The sequence below is a fragment of the Thamnophis sirtalis genome, unplaced genomic scaffold, assembly GCF_051295495.1.
Source record: "Thamnophis sirtalis isolate CommonGarterSnake01/CBP01778 unplaced genomic scaffold, rThaSir2_p1.2 scaffold_15, whole genome shotgun sequence".
Classification (NCBI taxonomy): Eukaryota; Metazoa; Chordata; class Lepidosauria; order Squamata; family Natricidae; genus Thamnophis; species Thamnophis sirtalis.
The window spans coordinates 12,947,038-12,971,811 of NW_028261395.1; the positions used below are offsets into that span (position 1 = coordinate 12,947,038).

General features: G+C 45.7%; 1 protein-coding gene across 1 annotated transcript; it reads right to left on the reverse strand.

Moving 5' to 3' along the window:
* Positions 1-408: 408 nt before the first annotated feature.
* Positions 409-22,052, reverse strand: LOC148042477 (vomeronasal type-2 receptor 26-like). Its single transcript, XM_087701870.1, has 6 exons — positions 21,826-22,052; positions 21,106-21,394; positions 10,951-11,745; positions 3,147-3,359; positions 2,426-2,552; positions 409-1,454 (listed from the first exon to the last, which is right to left on the reverse strand). The coding sequence occupies exons 1-6, from the start codon at positions 22,050-22,052 to the stop codon at positions 544-546; spliced, it is 2,562 nt and encodes an 853-aa protein (XP_087557996.1). The 3' UTR covers positions 409-543.
* Between the last annotated feature and the right edge of the window lie 2,722 nt (positions 22,053-24,774).

The window sequence follows — 24,774 nt, forward strand, 5'->3', positions numbered from 1 at the left end:
GTCTGAGCTTTCTTCAGCCCCCAGGACTGGCCCATGTTCCTCCCTAACCTCCTCACTCTCTGACTCTGCTGCCAGCTCTGCTGGCTGCCAGCGGGCCACAACACATAAGAGAGAAGACCTGGAGCCCTGTGACCTCTCTGGCTTAGTGGGAAGAGCAATGGCTCTCATGGAGATTATCATACAACATGGTTGAAGGTTGGTTCTTACAGCTTCCATCTTTCCTCTTTTCCTTCTCACTCACTCACACACAGATACACATTTAGAAGCTGTCAGTAGGAATAATTGTTCCAATGAATTCTTAAAAGGTGCCATGTTCATTGGCAGCTGCTGGACAGCAAATTCCTCTGAAAGACTTTTACTTTAGCAAGATTTATTGAGATTAAAGGGAAGGGAGTTACAAGAATTCCAGGCATTCCATCATTCCCCATTCCCCAAAATATAGATATGATTTTCTTTGACTCCTGCATACTCTCTAAGTGGAAATAATGTGTTCTTTCAAATAAAAGGAAACTTTACAATTCTTTAAACTCATGGTGTTATGTCTCATGTTTTTACATTTATTCTGGCTGTGAGATGCTCCTTTGTGTTCAGCTCTGGCCTCACAAGGATAATGTAGCACTTGGGGATGAAGATGCAGCCCAGCAGACCAGCACTGGAGGCCAGGATGGAGAAGACCTGAACAGCCACCATGTATTTCCCTTTGGTGCTCAGGTAGGTGGGCACAAAAGTCACCCAGACACTGCAGAAGACCAGCATGCTGAAAGTGATCAGCTTGGCTTCGTTGAAGGCCCCAGGCAGATTCCTGGCCAGGAAAGCCACCGTGAAGCAGATGGCAGCCAGGAAGCCCATGTAGCTGAGGGTGACGTAGAACATGACAATGGCCCCTTCGTTGCATTGCAGGATGATCTCTCCAGGCTGGGAGTGGAGGTCAGAGTCAGGGAAGGGGGGAAAAACTCCCAGCCAGATGGAGCAGATGCTAATTTGTACTGCAGAAGAAGACAGGATGATGGAGTTGGCCAAGCTCTTCCCCAACCATCTCTTCACCAGATTTCCTGGTTTTGTGGCCAGGAAAGCCAGCACCACCATGATGGTTTTGGCCAAGAGAGAAGAAACGGCAACTGAGAAGATGATGCTGAAAACCGTTTGTCGGAGAAGGCAGGTGGCTTTCCTTGGTTGACCAATGAAGAGAGAAGGAGACAAGAAGCAAAGCAGGAGGGAGACCAGGAGGATGTAGGAGAGGTCCCGGTTGTTGGCTTTGACAATGGGAGTTTCTCCATATTTAATGAAGATAATTAAAACAAGGACTGTAGTTAGGAACAAGAGCAGGGCAAAAGAGACCAGGATGATGCCTAGATGTTCTTCATAAGACAGGAAGGCCATAGCTTTGGGGATACATTGGACTCTGGACTCATTTGGATATTTGTCATCTGGACACTTGGTGCATTTTTCTGCATCTGAGAAACCAAAAATCAATTTTTAAAATATTTTGTTCCTTTTATTTTTCATTAAAAATACCATAAGAAAGATGTAATTTTTTAAAAAGTAGCTAGGTATATGAAGTTGAGGAAAGTCCGAGGGTGTTAATTATTTCTGGTGTAATGTGTAATGTAATTCATAGGAAGCTACATTATTACAGGTTAATAATGAATCATATATCTTTTTACACAAATATTTAGAGTCCTGCCACATGGCAATTAATATACTGGACTTAGAAGATACCTACAATATCTTGTAACATCTGGAAGCTATATGGAATTCAGGAGAAATTTCCTCACAGTGACAATTAACCAGTGGAACAGCTGTCCTCCAGAAGTTGTGGGTGCTTCAACATTGGATGTTTTTAAGAAGAGACTGGACAGTCACTTGTCTGAAATGGTATCAAGTCTCCTGCTTGAGCAGGGGGTAGTAATAGAAGACCTCCAAGGTCCTTTCCAGCTCTACTCTGATTGATTGATTGATTTATCTACATGACTGGCAGAATATTTGTGCAATGAGTTGCCCCCATAACTATCCACAGCACCACATTATGGACCAGTGACACCTTTTCAGTGATCCTCAAGGGGAGGATCCAAATATACAGTGAATTGCAAGGTCTTTCAGAAGGTGGACCTAAAACAATTCATTAAGTTTCAAAGAACTCAGATCTTCCTAGAAAGGTGAACTTAGCAGCACATATGCAGACTAGAAAACAGGAGAGATGTTTCCTCTGCTATTAGTAAAGCTTGCCCAGTCTGCCACCCCCTCCTCCCATCTTCTCCCAGCTCCTCCTTCAAAGACTTTTTGATTTACTTCCTTTTAGATAAGAAATTCTGCATGTCAAAAATTAAAAAAAGCTGAGCTTGTGTCTTTTAACTTGCACTTTCATGAAAAGTTTCTGGATGGATCCAGTTCCACAAAGCCTCCCATTTTCCTCAGTGTGACCCACCTTCCTGAGTGGAGAAGGTCCCCTCCGGACAAGGAACGCAGTCATAGCAGCAAACTGGCTCTCCTTCTCGAGCCCTCTTGACAAATCCAGGATGACAATTTTCCGCACAGTTGGACTGAGGCAGGGACTGAGCAGAAAAATGAAGAAAGCCAAAGAAAATGTCTTAGTAGTCAACATTCACGGAAAATAGAGATAGACACTGACATTAGCCAAATAGCCTCTGGTCTTCGTGTAAGTATATATGAAATACCTGACTACTACTAAGAAGATGCAGGAGATATAACTAACTACTGGCAGATTCTTCATTTACTTCCTCCCTTTTGCTTTTGGCATTTAACATTACAATAAATGACTTTTCTACTTAATAAAGTCAGCAGAGATGGAATTGAAAAAAGATTTACATATGATGATATATTCATATTAAAACTGAGAATAAAATTTATTGTAAAAGATTTAGGAAATTTCTATCCCATTAGATTTTTCAATAAAGAATACAACTGTGATGAAGGAAGAAACCTCTGACCAGTAAGATCTTGAAAGATTTCCATAAAACATGGCAAAGCCCCTCCACTCACTGTAGGTCCCGTCTGTTGAAGAACTACAATCAGATAACACCAACTGGCATGGGATGCCAACCACCCTGGAGACTCAGGGCTTTGCACACTTGAAATGGGACCTCAGGCTTTGGAAAACAGAGAAAAGACACCAAAATTCATCTCACCTTACTGAGAAACTTTAGCCATGAAAGAGCACTTTCTTCGATAGAAAGTCTCTGTCTTTCAAAATACGCCAGATTCTCTTTTGTGGGATGCTTTTGTGGGTGAACCAAGAAGCCAGGAATGTGCAGATCTGCTGTTATCTCTCCATTTTGGTCAAAGTATAGTTTAATATTAGAAATATTCCAAAATTCATTCTTCTCCAGAAAGGGATGAAACTAGAATGGGAACATCCAAGAATTTGAAAAGCAGAAAACTTTGTTTCTTATCCCACACTGAATCTTTCTTCTACAATTGTCTAATCTCCAAATATGGTTAAATAGGATAGAAATACTGCCATTATCTTCATAAGTGAATGAAAAAGTTTGAGAAAAATTTGTCAATCATTTAGTGACAAAATATAAAGAAAATATAATCGACACAATTCCTCAATTATAGGGAACATTCTAGAGCAAATGGCAAATAAAATGAACAGAGAAATAAAAGATGATCCATAAACTCTTTGAAAACAACAGGTTTCCCAGAAAGCATGGGTTGATCAAGAAGAAAGCTGTCAGGCTAATCTTCTCCCTGGTCATCCTGATGGAAAACTTTTCTAAATGTGCTAATTCTACTTGATTGTAATATGACAATTAAATTTTTTTTTTGCAGATGTGAAAGAAGAAATCTCCCACCAGCTCTTTTCTCAGTCTGAAAAGTTAGTGAGGATCCGGAGTTTCTTTCTCTCCCGTTATGCAGCTGCCGGATTCTCCCCTCTTATCTGATCCTTCCCTAGGCAGCCTCTCTTCCCCTCATCCCAAAAATCATTCTCACACATCATTACACTTCCTAAATAGATTATGGGAACTCAGGTGATAGAACTGGATTTCAGTAAAGGACTCAGAAATAATTTTGCGATAGGATTAGAAACCTGAGGGGTGGATGGTATGATAACTAAGTGGATAAAAACTGTCTTCAAAATGATACTCAAATAATTTTTAACCCTTTTTAATCTTTCTTATGAAATCTAAAAGTGATGGATACAAATTTGCCTTTGGTCATCAATTATTCTATGTTGTCATTAATATGGTAATGAATAGGATCTTAGAATAAGCTAATTTGATGTGATTTAAAGAATATAAAGTCTTTCAACTTAGAAGCCTTATTTGAAACTTCATTTTAAAAGTTTGATAAAATAACAATGGTTTTAAATCAAGTTAAAGGCGATAATCAGAAGCAAGCAACAATTGTTGAATCGGATGGATTGGATGGATGGACTGGAACTTAACTTGCTGCTGGCATCCCTGAAGGAGGAGTCTGGTTTGAAGGGAGGCTGCTTGGAGATGGCTGGAGAGGCCATGGACCCCGAAGACTCAAAGTGGACGGAACGGATGACTGATGAAATGGATCCTTTCAAGAAGATTGAGGGAGATTGGGGAATGGATTTGCCATATTTAACTGGAAAACAAGTCTTAAGAGTTGTGTTTGTATTTGTATTTGTATTTGTATTTATTTGTCTTGTATGCCACCCACTCCCGAAGGACTCCGGGCGGCTCACAATAGACAATGGAAGGGGAAATAACTAGACAAAGACAACACTTTAAAAAAAACGTAACATTCACAGTTTCCGTGGGGCTGGATGTTTCACAAGCCCCCCAGCCTGCTGGAGCAGCCAGGACTTGGTGGCTTTGCGGAAGGCCGGGAGGGTAGTAAGGGTCTGGATCTCCACGGGGAGGACATTCCAGAGGGCTGGAGCTGCAACAGAGAAGGCTCTCCCCCGGGGAGTCGCCAGCCGACATTGGCTGGCAGATGGAATCCGGAGGAGACCTAACCTGTGAGATCTAATCGTTCTATGGGAGGTAATCGGCAGGAGGCAGTCTCTCAGGTACCCAGGTCCGATGCCATGTAGGGCTTTATAGATAGCGACCAGCACCTTGAAGCGGATCCGGAGACTAATGGGTAGCCAGTGCAGCTCGCGGAGGATAGGTGTGATGTGGGTGTACCTGGGTGCACCCACAATCGCTCGCGCGGCTGCATTCTGGACTAACTGAAGTCTTCGGACACTCTTCAAGGGCAGCCCCATGTAGAGCGTGTTACAATAATCCAGTCTTGAGGTCACAAGGGCGTGAGTGACTGTCTGAAGGGCCTCCCGATCCAGGTAGGGTCGCAATTGGTGCACCAGGCGAACCTGGGCAAAGGTCCCCCTGGTCACAGCTGACAAATGGTGTTCTAAAGTCAGCTGGGGATCCAGGAGGACTCCCAAATTGCGAACCCTCTCTGAGGGACGTATAATTTCACCCCCCAGCCTGAGAGATGGAATAATTGGCCAATCTTTGCGAGGGAACATCAGAAGCCACTCGGTCTTGTCTGGATTGAATGCCAACTTGTTTGCTCCCATCCGGACCCTAACAGCCTCCAGGCACTGGCACATCACTTCTACTGCTTTGCTGAGTTGGCACGGGGCAGACAGATACAATTGCATATCGTCTGCGTATTGGTGGTACTTAATCCCGTGTATGATCTCACCCAGCGGCTTCATGTAGATGTTAAATAGGAGGGGGGACAGGACCGAACCCTGCGGCACCCCATAGTTGAAGGGCCTTGGGGTCAATCTGTGCCCTCCGACCAACACTGACTGCGACCTGTCCGAGAGGTTGGAGGAGAACCACCGAAGGACGGTGCCTCCGACTCCCACCTCTTGCAACTGTCGCAGAAGGATACCATGGTCGATGGTATCGAAGGCCGCTGAGAGGTCAAGGAGCACAAGGATAGAGGGGTGACCCCTATCCCTGGCCCGCCAGAGATCATCGATCAGCGCGACCAAAGCAGTTTCCGTGCTGTAACCAGGCCTGAAGCCCGACTGAAAGGAGTCTAGGTAATCGGCTTCATCCAAGGACCGTCGGAGTTGAGAGGCCACCACTTTCTCAACAACCTTCCCAACAAAGGTCCTGTTTGCATTTACAGGACATCCTATAACTTTGGGGAATGGAAAGCAGTTGTTGGGAAAGATTCTAATTAAAATTTTGAGGAAATGTATTTTTATTATAAGAATCAAACAAAGATGTTTAACCCTGGACAGATTATGGATGGATCAGAGTTAATGATTGTGTTGGTCTGTGGTAGAAATTTTCTGTGAGTTAAATACAATAGCAGATAACCGACAATTTTGAAGTTTTGAAATTTAACTTTATTGTTGGATTGCCTGTTAACTATGTTTTTTATATACAGCAGATAGATGACAAGTCCAGTAGATATATAGTTTATAATTGTGGGCCTATTTTGCAAGTGGGAGAAACTATTATTGCTGTATTGTATTCAATTGGGGAGACAATATGCATGTCTTTGTCTGTTTTTAATGTTTTATCTAGTTTTGTTTTGTCTTTGTAATAGTTTTATTTTCCAAAACTTGTATTTTACCTTTTTGAATAAAATAAAATTTTATAAGAGGAATAGCAAGTGTCCAGAAACAATATTTATGATTAACACAGAGAGAAGGGTTCATAAGTAAAAAGCAGTAGAAAAATATCTGATTTTTATCTACTAGGACTTCACTAACAATAGAGTCTCATATAAGTACATTAATGATGGACTGGAAGAAACATGAAGGATACCAAATTTGATATGTATGTTTGTGAAAATGATCTCAAAATCGTAGTTAACTGGAAACAGAATCTGAGTCAGCAGGGTGATGTCCATGGAAAGAAGGCAAATGCAGCCATAAGAATCTGAGGAAGTGAAGGTTCTGGTGTGGGGAGACCCCAACTCAAGGACCAGGTCCCCTTGCAGGCATCACACATGGAGGAGAATTTGGCCAAAATCTATGTGAGCTTAAGGAGAATGAAGCCAAGGAAGAGTTGAAAGGAGCTGCTCTTAGCCTTGAGGAAAGACAGCAAAGAGAAGAGCTAAAGATCAAGAGGAGTCTGGGAGCCCCCTTTCCAATTGAAACAATCTCTCGGTTGGGGAAGGGAGGATACAGCCAGTGGTGGGATTCAGACGGCCCGATTCGAGTGAACCGATAGTAAAAATTCTGCCTGGCCACGTCTCTCCCCATCACTACTTGCCTCGCAGGACTTGGCTGGGGCCTTAGAGTCATTGCTGCAGCTGCTGCTTGGCTCCCTTGCCTCGACCACGTGGCTATTTGCCTGCCTTTGCCGTGGCCTCCTGCTCATCTTGGTCTGCTCCCAAATGCCCACCTCAGGCTGCTCCCGACCACTCCAGCAGCGGCAGTCAGACAGTCCGATAGTGAATTGGGATCTTTCAGAACTTCTTCTCCTGCCCCCCCCCCCCCCCGTCCTCCCCCCTGCACAGTCTCAGTTGCTGCTTGGAGGGGGGGGGAGATTTCTGGTTCTGCAGGGCTGAGAGGAAAAGGGGAAGGATGAACAGGCCCTCCAAGGCTGCCCACCCCTTTGCGTTTCTGCAACCAACGCGGAGTTCAGAATGACTCTTCTCCCAAAGAAGTTCTGGGGAACCCAACCCTCCCCCCCCCGCTGCCCCTTCCAGAGCCCAGAAAACTCCCAGGCAAAGCAGGGTCGCCTCCCTCTCAGGAGTGGGGGAGAGAATGGATGGGAGGAAAGAAAAACTTGGGGAAGAGGGAGGGAGATCCAGAGGAAACAGGGAGAGGCCCTCGCTCCGTTTCCGCCTCCTCCCAGGCAGCCCACAAGGTTGAAAAGCTTCTGATTCCTCACTCTCACTCTCTTTTTCCTTTTTTCTCCTCCCCCCCCTCTCTCTCTCACACACACAGACTCACACTCTTATGCCTGCAAGTCCCCCTTCTCTGCCTGCTCCAGAGAGAGAAGGTTGCCTGCACAGAAGAGGCACCGATCGAAGTGTGTCCCAGTAAGTTAATCAGCCGGGCTTTCCTGGGATGCCAGCGATGCTGCCGGGTGCTTGGAAAGGACTTCGGCCACCGGCCCACCACTAAAATCCAACAATGAGGGGAGCCGCAAAGCTGGTTGGAAGTGTGTGTGTGTGTGTGTGTGTGTAAAATGGGCAGTTTCATCCAAAGGAGTTTTTGTTTCAGGTGGATCTCCTAGCTTTGGAAGGAGGAAAGGGAGGGGGAGAAAGAGAGAGAAAGAGGAAAGAATTGAAAAAAGAAAAGGAAAAGAAAGGAAAGGAGAGAGAGAAAGAAAGAGGGAGTTATGGAAGGAAGGGAAAGAAAGAAAGAGAAGGAGGAAGGAGGAAGTGAATGAGATATAGTTGGATGGATGGGTCAATAGATACATGGAGGGAGGGAGAGAGAGAGAAAATGAGAGGAAGGAAGGACACAGAAGCTTCAGAAGACTCTTTCAAACAGCACAACAATGTTTGAAAGGGCTGGAAGGGATCTTGGGGGTCATTTTCTAGTCCAACCCCTGCTCTAGTAGGGTCAGAAGGGACCTTGGAAGCCATCTAGTCCAACCCTCTGCTCCAGCTGGAGATCTTATATCCTCTGGATTATTTTGGTGCCTCTAACAGAGAGGAAAATTGCCAGAAAAGGGAAGGAGTTTACTAGGACAAGGCTGCCATGCAGAGGAAGGCAGAGACAGTCCTTGACTTATGACAATTGAGCCCAACATTTTGGTTGCTAAGCAAGAGTGTTGTTAAGTGAGCTTTGCCACATTTTACTCAATCCATAATATCTCCTGGCTCTAACAGTCATGTGCAGGCTAGGGAAGAACATCTGAAGGCCTGTGTAATGTTCTAATGTGCAGAAGTGATAGTTAAATATGTGGCAGAAAGTGGACTCTGGGTGTCTTTTTCCAAACGCAATAAGTGAGGTTGAATGTGTATAGTTTTAGAAGAGCTCTCTGTGTGTGTTTGTATACACATACAGTGTATAAAGTAATGTATCTTTTTGTGTGCCTATACACACACTATACCTTGTAATATGTATGTACACATATGGCATATATACATAGGATTAAATTGTGTATTTTGGGTGTTCATTAGTAGTAAATAAATAGACAGGGAAATTGTATCTTGTTGACGCAAGGAGAGGCCAGGCAAGGTACCTCTTGACGTGAGTGATGTCAAGTTGGCTACACCCACCCAGTCACATGACCACCAAGCCATGCCCACAGAACCAGTAGTAAAAAGATTTGAATCCCACCACTGGATAGAACCCTCTTCCAATAACTGACTCCTGTTACACACGAGTGTAAGATCTGCTCACGCTTATTCCAGAGTGTCAGACATGGAAAAAGTGAATTCAATTACAAGAGAGGAGATTTTAACTGAATGAGATAAAAAAATATGATAAAAGGATGAGCTGTTTTAGAGCTGAGCCAGTAAAGCAGAGAAGTTCAGTCTCCTCTTCATGGATCGTCTGAGAGTAAAGACTGAGCAGCCATCAGTCAGAGAAGCGTGAACTGGGATTCCTACAGAGAGGAGGGGTTTGGCTAGATGGTCTCAGGGTTTCCTCTAAATTTATAAAGGTTGTTATGCCACAACATGTACTGTATTTTTCGGAGTATAAGATTTACCGGAGTATAAGACACACCAAGGTTTTGAAGAGGCATTTTTTTTTTAAAAAAAGTAGGTAGGTAGGTAGAGGGAGAGAAAGAGAGAGAAATACAGTAGGTAGGTAGGAAGGGAGAATAGTTAGGTAGGGAGGTAGATGTTTCCAGGTGTATTTATCCATGTGCTGGAGAAGGAAATTGCTGACAATCTGTAGCACTTAAGATTTTGTTTCTCCTAGCACAGCACTTAATCAATGTAATTCTCATCAACCAGTTAAAGAGCTTTCCAAGAGGGGGAAAAAAAGTTTTTACACTCTGCAAACTTCTCCAAAACAGCTTGTTTTTGTGAAAACGACCCCCCCCCCTTTTTTTAAAAGTCATGAATAGCCTTGGTGGGACTTGCAGAATGCTCCTGGTGGAGGGGGGAATGAGCAAAATATGGCCCATTTTTCTCAAAAACAAGCCCATTTTTGTCAAAGAAAATGCATTCATAGCCATATGGAGGCTTATAGAGTGCTGCTGGGGTTGGGGCGGGGGGCAAAAATAGTCCATTTTTGCCCCCCCAACCAAAAATGCCCTCCACATCCCCGAGGAGCTCTCTGGAAGCTTGCATAAGGGTATGCAGGGCCATTTTGGTGAAGGGGGCGGGGCTTTGGGAGGCCAAAAAGCTGTATTGGATGTATAAGATGCACCCAGATTTTCAGCCTCTTTTTTGAGGGAAACTGGTGCGTCTTATATTCTGAAATATACGGGAACTCTTGTGCTGTTGTTGCTGTAGCGCCACCTAGTGGCAGGGGACAGATAAGCCTAACTCTAAGGTCTGAAGCCAGACTCCATTTTCTGTCAGCCTTTGGAGAAGACGGAAGCAGCCGCTGTGACCGAGACCCCTGGTCATCCGGAGACGGCCTCCGTCCCTCACACGGAGCATCTCTGGAGAGGTTCCAGCTGCTTCTTTGCTGGCTGTTACTTAAAGCTGCCTATCTTGTCTTTCTATTTCATTTCCACTCTTTGCATCTCCTCAGTTTCACCTGCCCTCTTCTCCCAATAAAGCATTCAGATCCACGCCAGGCTCCCTTTCATTGGAGGAGAATAGGGGGGCTCAGCTGCCTGTCCAGCTGCACACAGACCCACCTGCAATGGGGACGGAAGAAAGGGGGAATTCCACCAGGCTAATCACAAACCCCACAACAACAGGAATTTATTTTAAGAAGAATACAGCATTTTCCAATTAGCAGTGCTAAATATAAAAATGCCATGGTATCTACTCTTTGGAACCATTAATTCCCTGAGTAATTAAATTGGCCAGATCTGTTGAGATGGTTCCCCTCCTTCTCCTCTGGATTCCTCCTCCAAAGGGTCTAAGATTAATGGATCCATATAGGGACCCCCTTACCTGCCATGGCTGCAGCCTTGGAGACCCCAAGATCTTTTCTCCCTCCTTCCTTCCCCTCCTCGATCTGGAGGAATAAGCAGCATTCAGGGCCTGGGCCAGAGTCTTCGCGAGACTGTAATGGCTGTAGTAATTTTGGACCCTTTTTATGTGCCTTTTCCACTGGGTCTCCAGTGGGGCTTTCTGGGTGCATCTTCTGCGGCCTTTGACAGAAAAGACATTCTTTGAAAGAGAACAATGAAAATAATGATCTTGAAACTTTTCTTCCGGAAAGAAATAGGGTTCAAAGGCAGAATCTTTTGGCTTTTTTTTCCCCATATAACCAAAGTTCCAAATACTATGGATGTATCTGAGAAGTCTGCGCTTGTCCATTTTATACTTTTTAAAGCTTGTGAGGATCCAGACTTTCCCCTCAATGGGTCCTGGGAGACGCATAAAAGTTAAATGGAAAGGAAGAATTCTCTCCCAAATGAATTCCAATTCCATGAAGTGAACAAAGACGTTGACTTGTCTCCACTTAGAGAGGGAATCCCTGAGGGCTGCTGTATGTCCAGTTGTTGAGAACAGTTGTGATATAACCACACAAATTCCATTCCTGACAAGCACAGGAGGAAAAGTCCTCATGAAATTCTCTCCCTTTTCTGTGTCTGAAGCAAAGAGGCCAATCAGGGTCCATCTGAAGTGGAGGAGCAGCTGGACAATTGCTGGGTAATGGAATCCTTCTTTGGGCTTCATATGATGGAAAAAGGGGAATTTGCTTTTATCACTCAGAGCCTCTGAAGCTTCTACATCATTGATCTGGAAAAGGAATTGAAAGGATTAGAGCCGTGATGGGGAACCTGTGGCATGCAGAGCGTCCTCTCCTGGCACTCCAGCCACCCCAGCCCAGCTCTACTAGCATCCACATGCAGGCGCACCTCCTGCCGGCCAGCTGGTTTTCTGGCCTTTGTGGGGGGCCAGGGCGGGGGACGTGTGAGTATGCAGTGTGTGTGTGTGTGTCTGTGTGTGTGTGTGTGTGTGTGTGTGTACGTGCTCACATTGCGCAGGAAACTCCGGTGGGCTGGAATGAATGGTCTGGGCCTCCAGTGCTTTCTCGCTCAGTAGGAGGCTTCCTTCAGCCTTAAAACAGTTGCAGGGGTTTTATCTTTTATTTTTTGCTTTGAGGTTGGTACAGGAGGCTTTCCAGGGCCAAAATGGGGTGCAGAAAGCGCAGGGTTTTTTTTCCCCCATTTTGGCCCTAGAAAGCTTCTTGCACCAACCTGGGAGCCACAAACTACTAGCAATAGTGCCATTTGATCACAAGGCAAGGAATGTTTCTCCTTTTGCATTTGAGCATCCCAGTCGGGACAGGAAAGACAAAGAAAAATAATAAAGAGGGGAAGAGAGCAAGGAGGCAAAAAGAAGGGAAGAGGGGAAGAAATAATAAAGAGGGAAGGAAAAAGAAGGGAAGGAAGGAGATTATAAGGAGAGAGATTGGGTGTGTGAGGTAAATTCTGCCTTATCACTTGATCTCCAGCAGCCCTGCTGCCTTTTACCAACCCCTTGTCCCCTCCTCCTGACCTCTCCTGGTGGTCTCCCATCCTATCATTGAGGATGCTTTGGTTACAAAGCTAGGTCTCATAAGGAGAGAGAGTGGGCCTCCCTCTGACCCACATACTTTGCCCTCCTGCACACACCATTGGCAACCAAGGAGAGTGAGCACAGCAGCAGTGAGAGCATGCCCACCATGGCCTCCAAAATCAACCACAATGGGGCCCTCTTTGAAATTGAGTTTGACACCCCTGGACTAACAGATGACCTGAGTGCTGCATGTGTTGCTCTCAAACTTCCAAAGTCTGAGTCAAGGTTAGAAAAGTTATCTGTACATCAACAGCAAAGGTCACATTAATCAAAAGGACGCCAAATGCAAACTTTTACCTTTCAATGAAAAGGTGTTTGTATCATTGAAAGTGCTGTTATTGTGGGGCTTTTTTCAGAGAAAAGACATTAATCACCTATGAGTTGTTTTTCTAAACTAAAACCTCATTATTCAGGTTAAATTGTCGTGTTGGCAATCCGAGATAAACAAGTGTGTTTTGGGTTGCGGTTTGAGCATTCGGTCTCTAAAAGGTTTGCCATCACTGGATTAGAGCATACACAGAGTGTAACCTAATTCACCTTTTGTTAAATTGCTGGTGAGAGACGCTCCATTGTAACCTAAGGTGCCAACTGCATGGATAAAACTTCTAGGCCAGCGATGGCAAACTTTTTTTGGCTCACGTGCCATAAGTGGGGGAGCTCAGGGGGTTCATGCGTGGGCGTGCCGCACCCCATAATGCAATGTGTGGCACACACACACAGCATGCATGTGTGCATAACAGGCACCCACCCCCCTTTTTTGCATGCTTTTTTTACCCTCCCAGGCGCCAGAGGTTTTATAGGAGCCTAAGGAGGGCGAAAACAGCCCCCCCCCCCTGAGGCTCTCTGGGAACAGACTTCCAGTTTGCTCATAGGGTCGTTTTTAGTCCTCCTGAGCCTTCAGGTTATGTGTTATATTTGGGGTCAGATCAAGTCCACAATATTAGATGTTAATAAATCCAATCTTGTTCTCAGGAAAGCATTAGAATAATTTCTTAATTAGACATTGTTTAAAATATTAAAGACAGAATATTAGCAAGATTGTATCTTTAATTGAGGTTTTCTCTGTTCTAACAGCCACAATTTTCTGAGTCTGTCAGTTTCTATAGATTAAATTTTATCCCAATACCCATATTTTCTGATTTTAGACAAAGCAGAAATTGTGAAAATTCCCAAATCAGCTCTGAGGGGCAGCAGCTGTTTTTTTTTTTTTTAGAGTTTTATTTGGCATTTATAGGCCGCCCTTTTCCCTGAGGGGACTCAGGGCGGCTTACAACTCGTGGGAGGGAGTGCAAGACAAACATAAAATTCGTGAATAAAATAAATAAAACAGTAAAACACAACATTCATTCAGCATTCGGGCGGGGCGGATTGGGATCTTATCCCCAGGCCTGACGGGATAGCCAGAGCTTGACGGCTGTGCGGAAGGTCTGGATGGTGGTGAGGGTACGAATCTCCACGGGGAGATCGTTCCAAAGGGTCGGAGCTGCTACTGAGAAGACTCTCCTCCGCGTAGTCGCCAGTCGGCACTGACTGGCGGATGGAATTCGGAGGAGGCCCAATCTGTGCGATCTGATGGGACGGAGGGAGGTAATCGGCAGAAGGCGGTCTCTCAAGTATTCAGACCCACTACCATGGAGGGCTTTATAGGTGGTAAGTAGCACCTTGAAGCGCACCCGGAGATCAACAGGTAGCCAGCGCAGCTCGCGGAGGATAGGTGTTATGTGGGCGAACCGCGGTGCACCCACAATCACTCGCGCGGCCTCATTCTGGACTAGCTGAAGTCGCCGGATGCTCTTCAAGGGCAGCCCCATGTAGAGCACATTACAGTATTCCAGCCTAGAGATCACAAGGGCTCGAGTGACTTGTGAGGGCCTCCCGATTCAGGTAGGGCCGCAACTGGCGTACCAGGCGAACCTGGGCAAATGCCCCCCTGGTCACAGCTGACAAATGATGGTCAAAAGTCAGCTGTGGGTCCAGGAGGACTCCCAAGTTGCGAACCCTGTCTGAGGGGTGTAAAATTTGACCCCCCAGCCTGAGTGATGGAACATTGGCCAAATTATTGGGAGGGAAACACAACAGCCACTCGGTCTTGTCTGGGTTGAGCACCAGTTTGTTAGCTCTCATCCAGTTCTTAACGGCCTCAAGACCCCGGTTCATCACGTCCACCGCTTCATTGAGTTGGCACGGGGCGGACAGATACAACTGTGTGTCGTCCGCGTATTGATGGTATTTTATCCCGTGCCTCCGAATGATCTCGCCCAGCGGTTTCATGTATATGTTAAATAGTAGGGGGGATAAGACCGAGCCCTGCGGCACCCCACAAGTTAGGGGCCTCGGGGACGATCCCTGCCCCCCAACCAACACCGACTGCGACCTGTCCGAGAGGTAGGAGGAGAACCACCGTAAAACAGTGCCTCCCACTCCCACCTCCCGCAGTCGTCGCAGAAGGATACCATGGTCGATGGTATCGAAAGCCGCTGAGAGGTCAAGGAGAACCAGGATGGACGCATGGCCTCCATCCCTGGCTCTCCAGAGATGATCGGTCAATGCGACCAAAGCGGTTTCTGTGCTGTAACCAGGTCTGAAGCCGGACTGGAAGGGGTCAAGGTAATTAGCTTCCTCCAAGGACCGTTGAAGCTGGAAGGCCACCACCTTCTCAACAACCTTCCCAACAAAGGGGAGGTTGGAGTCTGGGCGGTAGTTGTTAAGAACGGCTGGATCCAAGGATGGTTTCTTCAGGAGGGGTCTCACCACCGCCGCTTTAAGTGCGGCGGGGAAGTGCCCCTCCCGGAGGGAGGCGGTAATGACCGCCTGGATCCAGCCTCGTGTCACCTCACTGCTGTTGGCAACCAGCCAGGAGGGACACGGGTCCAGTATACAGGTGGAGGCACTCACAGCTCGTATGGCCTTGTCCACATCCCCTGAGGCAACATCCTGGAACTCAGCCCAGAGATGGTCTGCCAAGTTATCCCCCTGTGTCTCGGCTGGATCTGCAAGGGTGGAGTCCAAGTCCGACCGAAACCGAGCAACCTTGTCCGCCAAGAACTGGACATACTCCTCAGCCCTACCCTGTAGGGGGTCCCCCACATCCCTCCTATTTAGGAGGGAGCGGGTTATCCTAAACAGGGCGGCTGGGCGGGACTCGGCGGACGCAACCAAGGTGGCAATATGTGTTCTTTTAGCTGTCCTCAATGCCCTGATGTATTCCTTGGTGCATGTTGTTAGAAGTGCTCGGTTCGTTTCGGACTTATCGGACCTCCACAAGTGCTCTAGGCGTCTCCTCCGGCGCTTCTTCTCCCGGAGCTCCTCGGTGAACCAAGGAGGCCTCCGGGATCCGCCGACCCGGAGGGGCCGTAGTGGCGCAATCCGGTCAAGGGACTCTGATGCTGCCGAGTGCCAGGCAGCAGCCAGAGTCTCCGCCGAACTGTGGGCGAGAGTATCAGGAATAACCCCAAGCTCCGTCTGGAACCTCAAAGGGTCCATAAGTCGCCTGGGGCAGAACCACCTGGTCGGTTCCTCCTCCCTACGGTGGGGGTTTGGCCTCCGGAAATCATGCCTCAGTAGGCAGTGGTCTGACCACGACAGGGGTATGATCTCATTACCCCTCAGACCAAGATCACAAGTCCACTGCTCCAAGAGAAATACGAGGTCGAGCATGTGACCCGCTGAATGGGTTGGGCCCTGAATTACCTGGGTCAAGCCCATGGCTGTCATGGAAGCCATGAGCTCCTGCGCTCCATCAGAGTGTTCACCGAGCGAAGGCAAATTGAAGTCCCCCAAAACCATAAGCTTGGGGAACTCAATTGCTAGCTCGGCTACCGACTCGAGGAGCGAGGGGAGGGCTGCTGAAACGCAGTTGGGAGGCAGGTACGTTAGCAGCAGATCCGCTTGACCCTTGAGGTCCAACTTCACCAGCAGGGACTCACACTCGACAAGCTCTGGAGCAGGGATCCTACGAGGTACTAAAGATTCCCGGATAATGATAGCCACACCGCCACCCCTTCCCTGGGCTCTCGGCTGATGAAGCACCTGAAACCCGTCTGGGCACATCTCTACGAGGGGGACTCCTCCCTCCGTGCCCAGCCATGTCTCAGTAATACATGCCAGGTCTGCCCTCTCATCTAAAATTAAGTCCCGGACGAGGGGAGCCTTGTTAACAACAGACTTGGCATTTAGCAACAACAGCCTGAGCCCAGGGTCCTGATTACTCACGCCATCTGACCTTGGAGTGGGACTCATAGGGCCGGAAGGAGGGATCTCTGTGATGTAGCGAGCCCTCCTTCCCCGGTAATGGCCAGCCCTAAAGTCCCCGCCGTATCTGCCTCTCCCTGTTATGACCGCAATGCTCCGACCCTCTCCCGTGGGCATAGTCCCCCCAACCACCCCGATGACCCCTGCATTCCCCGGCAGGTCCTCCGAATCAAACATACTCAGGCACACGCACAGACAATCCCCACGCAATAGTTAAAACACAAAAATACAAAAATACAGCAATATTAATAATAAAAAGTGGGTCATTCACACTATCACATCCAGTCCCATACACTCAACATACCAATTTAAAAATTGCGCTGGCTCACAGAGTCTGTACTGGGCTTATGTTATCAATCAAAGCTGGTAGAGAGTCCAATATAGTATAAAATAAAAATGTAAATCCAGGGGTGTCTTCCGCCCTCTCCTAGGGGAGGGCCACACCTTGAGGGAGGCCCTTCTGGAGAGTTCAATATAGTCCAAGGGGGGAGGTAACTGTGAGATAGAGTAAGTTCGAGTGTCAGCTGCAGTAGTGAGAGCCAGGAGGTCAACCATGATGAACAAGGCCTGATGCATGGGTTCATTCCCAACCACCCCCTTAGTATCTGTTCCAAAGATCGAGAAACAGGAGGGAAAGGAACTCGCCTCAGATGGAAGAAGGAGGGGGGGGAATGGCGTCCCATTCGATGGTCGGGCCCAATGTTCTCAAAGGGCCCCAGCGCACCAAAGAGTCAAAAGGTGGGCCCAAGAGTAAACTCCCCCCCAAGGTCATCCACTCATACAGTCTTCCAGCTCGCCAAGTTCGCCAGGCGCGGTGCACCCAAAACACTCTGCCGCCAGTGATCCAGCAGGCCAACAGGCAGTGGGCCGCAGGAAGCAAGAGATAGGGGGGGGATAGAGGGGGACCGTGAGACCCTCGATAGTCCGACTGCAAATCTCGAAAAGACCGAACAAAGTTGTGACATCCACGAGCTGCGGCGTTTCCTCGGCCAATGGCAACGAACCAACAGCTCAGCGGCAGCGGGCGGCGGCAAACACAGAGGGAAGGTCAAGCTACAATGTTGCAATGTTGGGCGGCAATAACAACCAGCAATGTCGGCGTCCCTCGGGGCTGGTAGCTCGGAGAATTAAAATCTTTCCGATCCGCTGCCAGCTCCGGATCATAGGACGTTTGCACCGCCCCCACTTCCCTCCGCTCCGTCCCAAGTACAGTTTCTCCTCTCAGCAACTTTCGTTTTCTTCTTGCCAGCCTCCGCGAGTTTTTTTCGTTCCAGCCGCGCTTTTTGTTCAAGCCGCTTTTCGTTCAAGCCGCGATGTTAGGCGGCATCCGCGGCCAACAGTGCCGGCGTCTTTCAGGGCTGGCAGCTCGGAAGGGTCGAATTTTTCCGTTCTACTGTCAGCTCCGGGGCCGCTGGACATTCGAACGGCCTCACCGCCCTTGGGTCAGCTCCAGAAGCGCCAATTCCTCCTCTCTACGATATTTCTTTGCAGTACGGGGCTGAGCGGTGGACTCAGCAGCCATCTTTCTCGCCCATGCGCAGTAACTGTCACAGCTGGAGTCCTTTTGTCCACCCCAAGATATTCCTCAGTGGCTGGGATTCAGTTGGTTCTGCTGGTGGTTTCTCTCTGAAACCCCAAACATCAGATTGATGTAAGAACATGGGGGAAACCTTGGCCTCACATACTTCCATAATTCGGGCTGAGGAAGCTGGAGAGCTATGAGGTTTTCTTTTAAGCACCACTTTCACTCCTGTCTTTGATCTAACTGAGCTCCTTTGATGATGAGGGAGCCAAGATTCAGTCTCAGAGAAAACTACCCCAGGTAAGGAAAGGTCCTACTTGCTCCATTGGCTGACCATCTATGGCTAGGATGTCATTTCCCAAAGACCATAACTTTTGATTTTGATTTATTAAGTATCAGATAATTATTATGAGAAAAGAACCCAAGTCTTCCTCACAGGGTATATAATCCAATGTGTAAGTATGATAATATCATAGTGTAAATCAGCATATTCCAATAGATATTTAGCATGCTAAACATATGTACCTATAACAGAAGTTATAACAAAATAAAAGGGTTGGAAAGGACCTTTGAGGTCTTCTAGTCCAACCCTTTGCTCAAGAAGGAGACCCTATTCCAGGGGTCCTCAAACTATGGCCCACAGGCCAGATATAGCCCACCGAAGCCATTAATCTGGCCCACGTGGGACCACGAGGCTACCCCGCCCGAATCACCCTGCCCACCCTTCAGCCCCCACCTACCAGCTGAGCACAGGACTTCCCTTCGCAAGCCCCACGGACTGAAGCTGTAAAGCAAGACCAAAATTTTTGGCTGGCACAGTACTTCTGGGGACTGGGGAAGCCAAAAGCGGGATGCACAGAGGCCCCAGGAGGGGGAAATGGCGCCCTCTGCCTCAGCTTCTTAGCTTGGGCTGAGTGGAATGCAGAGCCATGTCACCTGGCATGCGTGGCCTTGCCCGTTGCTCTTCCGGGTTTCTGGTGCGCATGTGTGTGCAACAATCAGCTGGCCTCTGTGTGTACAGTAGTGCCAGGAAGTGGAAGAGCTGGTCTCCCGGTTTCTGCGAGTGGATGCACACCAGCCAGCTGATTGTCATATGGGTGCATGCCAGAAACGGTAAGAGGAGCTGTCTGGTTCACATGTATACATTGGCATGTACACTGTGCAACTCCTCTTCCAGATTGCATCCCTGACAAGATCACTTGATGCTGAAAAGGTCCTCCATCCATGCACTATTCCAAGGGTGGTTTTTCCATGACATTATAAAGCGGTACCAATACTTCACGTGATTTGAATTCTCTCCTTCTGTTGATGCAGCCTAGGATTGTAATGGCTTTTTTTGGCTGCTGCCACACATTTTTGGCTCACATTTGAGAGATTGTCCACTAAGATTCCAAGATCCCTTTCAAAGTTCCTGCTATTGAGCCAGGTTTCACCTAATCTCTACCTGTACATTTGGTATTTCTAGCCTAAGTGTAAGACTTTACTTTTCTCTACATTGGATTTCCTTTTGCTAGATAGGCCCAGGATTCAAGTCTTTCTAGATCCATCTGGATCTTCAGCCTATCTTCTGGGGTGTTGGCTGTTCCTGCCAGTTTAGTGTCATCTATGAATTTGATGAGTTCCCCATCTATCCCTCATCCAATCATTGATGAAGATGTTGAAGAGTACTGGGCCTAAAATGGAACCTTCTCACTGCTTGTTTCCCTCCATGCAGACGTAGTTCCATTGAGTCCATCTGGGGGTGATGCTGTGTATCCCCCATATTTTTAGCTTTCGAAGAAGTAGATGGTCGTTTACTTTGTCAAAGCCTTTCTAAAATCCAAGTACTGTATACTATGTGCACTGCATTTCACTGGTCCACTAATTTAGTAATTTTTGTCAAAAAATGAAATAACATTTATTTATGATCTGTGTTTGGATCCTTCATTCGTTGAAGTAAGTTGTCAATATCTAGACTGATTAACAAGGGTTCAAATATGCATCCTTCCCTTCCTCCTTGGTAAGTATCAATTCTTCTTCTCATGGCTCCATTGAACCCAAACCTCCTTCTTAAACAAGGACCTGGAGAAAGAGCTTGGATCAGGGCCAACAGGCTGAGTTCCATTTCGAGGGCAATCAATTTCCTATATAATATTTCTCTGTTAATTATGACAAATGCACTAACATCTAAAAAACCAGCAAACTGTGTTTTAGTTTGCTGATATAGATAAGAGATTTTAAGACAAATTGTTAGCAATATTAGATTATTGACATGCAATATTTATAAAATCTATATAGCTGTTCACTACCTAAAACCTTCTGGTTCTTCTGCAAGGAATACATTTTTCTCAAGTTTAATTAAGAGGATCCAGGCATAAAGTTTAGCCACAATATCTCCTAGTCAATTTGGCCTATAATTGCTAGACTTCTTTTTATTCCACTTTTTAATCAGATAAAATGCTACTATTGCCAACTTCAAGCTGACTGGATATTGTAGACATTTTTATATGTGAAAATGAAGATGCCAACAGAGGCCCCAACAACCAGGGATATTTTTTGATCAATCAAATAGTTGGTAGAATGTCTTTTCCAGGGACTGAATTGCTTGCATTTCAGGCCTTTTATGATTAATCTCAACATGAACATAAAGGGGTAAAATATTGACATTTTTGCTAATATGGAGAAAAGCAGCTCTTGGATTCCATGGAGAAGACATGATTGCATCTATTGCTCACCCACCACCACTCACCCCTCACTTTACCAGATGGAGAAAAACACACACAAACCTGTGGGACTTTGTAGGTGCCTCCTAATGTTGATGCCTGGATGGAGATCTCCCTGTAAGCTGCATCAAGGAGAGCCAGAAGGTTGTCCTTCCTTCCACAGCTGTAGTTGGGGACATTGGCTTCTCCAGTGGAGAGAATGTCCAGCAAGGCATCTGAAGTGCGGAAAGTGCTCCAATAGTTGTCATGGATGTTGTAGCCCAGTGTGAGATTGTGCAGGAGCTGGGAATTCTTGTTGATCATTTGAATGTTGAAAATGTATATTAAGGCGCTTGGAAAACCATAAATATCCCTATTGTAAAAAAAAATGTTATTATAATGGGCACCAACAAATACTTTTTAAAAATATATAAGCCTCCAAAAGCCTACTGAACCTTAAGCCAACATTGATCCAAAAGCAATGATCAGTTATACAAATATGGGAATTGGCTGAGGTACAACAACTACAACTGGTTCCACCACTACTTTAAATAAAACTCATTATTCAAGGATTGAACTGAGAGAGGAAAATAATCTGCAGCCTTTTCAGCTTTTTTTTCAGGCCTTTTTTTCGATTTGAGTTTCTTTCACAAAATCAGACAAGAGAGAGAAACCAAGGAAATCAAAATCATTGAGGAAATTAGACACAATCCCCAATATAGGAATAAATGAAAAATAAAAAACAGAAAAGAAGGAGAGTGTTAGAATGGAGGGAGTGCAACTCTATCACCCTGAATGACTTACGGATCACGAAAAACAAACTGAAGAGAAGGAGCCACGTTGAAAAGCAAGTTTGTATGCAATATTTCCCTTCCAGTGGCGACTATACCGATGAGATGGTCTCCTGGGCTATAAAAGCTCTGTGGTCGTTTTCCATCTTGGTGCTCCGAATTCTGCGGGCATTTCATTCCCAGCTTCCCAGAGACTGGATGGGAGAAAAGAAGCATCAGAAACAGAAGCAGGAGGTCCATCATTCATGGGGCGAATCAATCAATCCCCTTCCTGTTTCTAAAGAAGAATTAGAAGAATTCAAAGGACTCTCACAAGGTGGAATATGATCCAGTGTCTTTCCTGATTCAAACACAGAGAAACACTCAGCTTCATCTGGAAAGGAGAGAGATGGACATTCAAGAGCACAGACCTTGCCTGTCCCAAAAATCCCTATTTCTCTGCCCAAAGTCTCCCCTGGAGGATTTGGCCAAAGAGCAGAGCTGAAACTTTTATCATAATTCTCCCTCTCAGGAGGGATCCCTCGATAATTCAACCAGTTCTTGGACTATAAAATTGTTGGGAAATTCTCTGGAGGGAAATGAAAGGGACATAATCCCCATGTGATTCATAATAACAGGGGCAGATATCGAATTAAAGCCATCATCTAGAATTGAGAGATTTGAGGTCTCCATGCTTGAAACTGACCCCAGAGGGAATACACATCACCTGTGGCTGAAGAAAAAATTTACATCTGAGATTTGTTGGCATAGTAATAAAAGACAAAACTCCAGGGACCAGTTAATGGCGGAGCATATCACAGAACTGAAATAGTTGGCAGCTGAGTTGGAACCAAAATGTTCTTTATTTTGAAAGCTAATGCTCAAGGGCACCACACAAAAGGGCTGATGCTATAGTATGGCCTGTCTCCAAGAACAAAATCAACTTTATTGAAAAACTAGTTACCAGAATTTTGCAGAGTTAAAAAAAATGAGAGAGAGGGAGGGGGGGGGGAGAGAGGTTAGAAGAAACGAAATCAGGGCTGCCTCTCACCCCATGGAATGAACACAGGAAGGAAGGAAGGAAGGAGAGGGGGAGGGGGGAGAAAAGTTAAAAGAAATGAGTGAAAAGATGTCAAAATCAAGGCATGAAGTAAGGATGCCTTAGGAGATAAATGCCTCTTTGCTGATGTTATGATATTACTTTTATAGTTTCAACTTGGGTTGTTGAGAAGAGTTGCTTCCTACTGTGCTAATAATTGTTTTAAAATTAATAAATGAAAGTCAACAGTTAGGGTGTTTGGAAAATAACATCATAGCCATAGATGGCTATTTGATGGTGAGTCAATAGAGTGAATTAACATCTTTCCTTATTTAGAGTACTTTTCTTCAGAACTGAAAGTTCACTCACTCTTGTTCAATGAAGCACTTTTAGAGCAGGGGACTCCCTGAATTTGCTGCTTAAATTTTAAAAACCATCCAGCTTCCTTAGCCCAATATATTAAAGTCTGTATTTCCAAGCTCCTATATTAAACTATAGTTAAGATAGTTCATGCTTAGTACAATTCCAGTCCCAGCATCTGAAGAGTATCTTAGAGATGGATAAAAGAACTTTAGCTTCTGTCCTCAGAACTAATTTAGGAAGTTGTTCATTTTTCTCTCTCACTAAAATTAGGTAATATTATTATTGATCTAAAATAAAATTAGTGGAAAACGAGCGAACCCCAAATTTTGGTCTGTCAGAACCAACAAAATTTCAATTACAGTCCACTTTCCTTGTACATCTGATAAATCCTATTAGGAGCTGTGGTTTCCCTGTCTCTTGCATACTCGGAGAACAAGTTCAAGAGAAGGCTGCACAAAGAATCTGGGATATCCCAGCAGAGAAAGATACACCCAACCTCTCAGTAAGGTTGGCACATTGAAGTGGATGAGCTTCTACAAACAGACCTCCCAAATTGCCAAGTATTGAGACGCAGAAATACCTTAATATCTCAGGGTCGTATTTATTTGAGCAACATTTGAAAAGCTAGTCATAATGGTTAATTAAAGAAATATAATCAGCTGCTTATAATGCAAAGGATTTCATTTGTGGAGTTAAGAAGATGTCATGCATCTTAATACATCTGTTATTGGAATGTCTACTGTCTAAGAAAGAGAAAGATCTTGGACTGCATTGTTAGACAAATGACTCATTGTTTAAATCAAAACAACTGATTTTCTGGGTGGTCAGAATTCCAAAATTACATATAATGCAGCCCCTTATTGGAGCAAAACTCTTCCATTGAGTACTGGATATTTGGGTATGACAGTGGCAAATTTTAAGGGTAATGCATAAATATGTTTTCCAGTCTTTATTCATATTCTTTCTCACTTATTTTTTTTATTACTTTCCATTTTTATATATGGACTTATTATGCTCTGTGTTCTACATTATTCATCTTGACATGGCTTAATGGCTAATTGACAATAAATTCTTCTAGTAGGTTCCTGAGAACCAGGTTGGAGTTATTAAAATCTAACGTTGTGGATTTGATCTAACCCCCAATATTACACGGCATTCTTCATTGCTTTTTTAGATCAGTGATAGAATTGCTTCAGAGACCCTGAGAGATAAAAAATCAATTCCTCTTTTTCCACCAGCTGCTCCCCAAAGAAGGATTCCAGTACCCAGTAATTGTCCAGCTGCTCCTCCATTTCAGATGGACCCTGATTTGCCTCTTTGCTTCAGACACCGAGAAGGGAGAGAATTTCATGAGGATTTTCACCCCTATGGCTGGTCAGGAATGGAATCACAACGATTCTCCACAGATGGAAATACAGCTCCCCTCTCTAAGTGGAGACAAGTCAATGACTTTGTTCACTTCCTGGAAAATGTTCCTCTTGCAAACCGAGGTCTTCCTTTCCATTCAGCACTTGCACACTTGCCAGGACCCACTGAAGGGAAAGTTTGGGTCTTGCCAATCTTGGGTGAAGCGACAATGAG

Excerpts from the sequence above, each read along its gene's own strand:
- LOC148042477 (XM_087701870.1), bottom strand. The coding sequence starts at position 22,052 with ATGGACCTCCTGCTTCTGTTTCTGATGCTTCTTTTCTCCCATCCAGTC. Across the intron at positions 21,395-21,825 it reads CAGTTTGTTTTTCGTGATCC|GGATATTTATGGTTTTCCAA; the intron begins GTAAGTCATTCA and ends TTTTTACAATAG. Across the intron at positions 11,746-21,105 it reads GCACCTACAAAGTCCCACAG|ATCAATGATGTAGAAGCTTC; the intron begins GTTTGTGTGTGT and ends TTCCTTTTCCAG.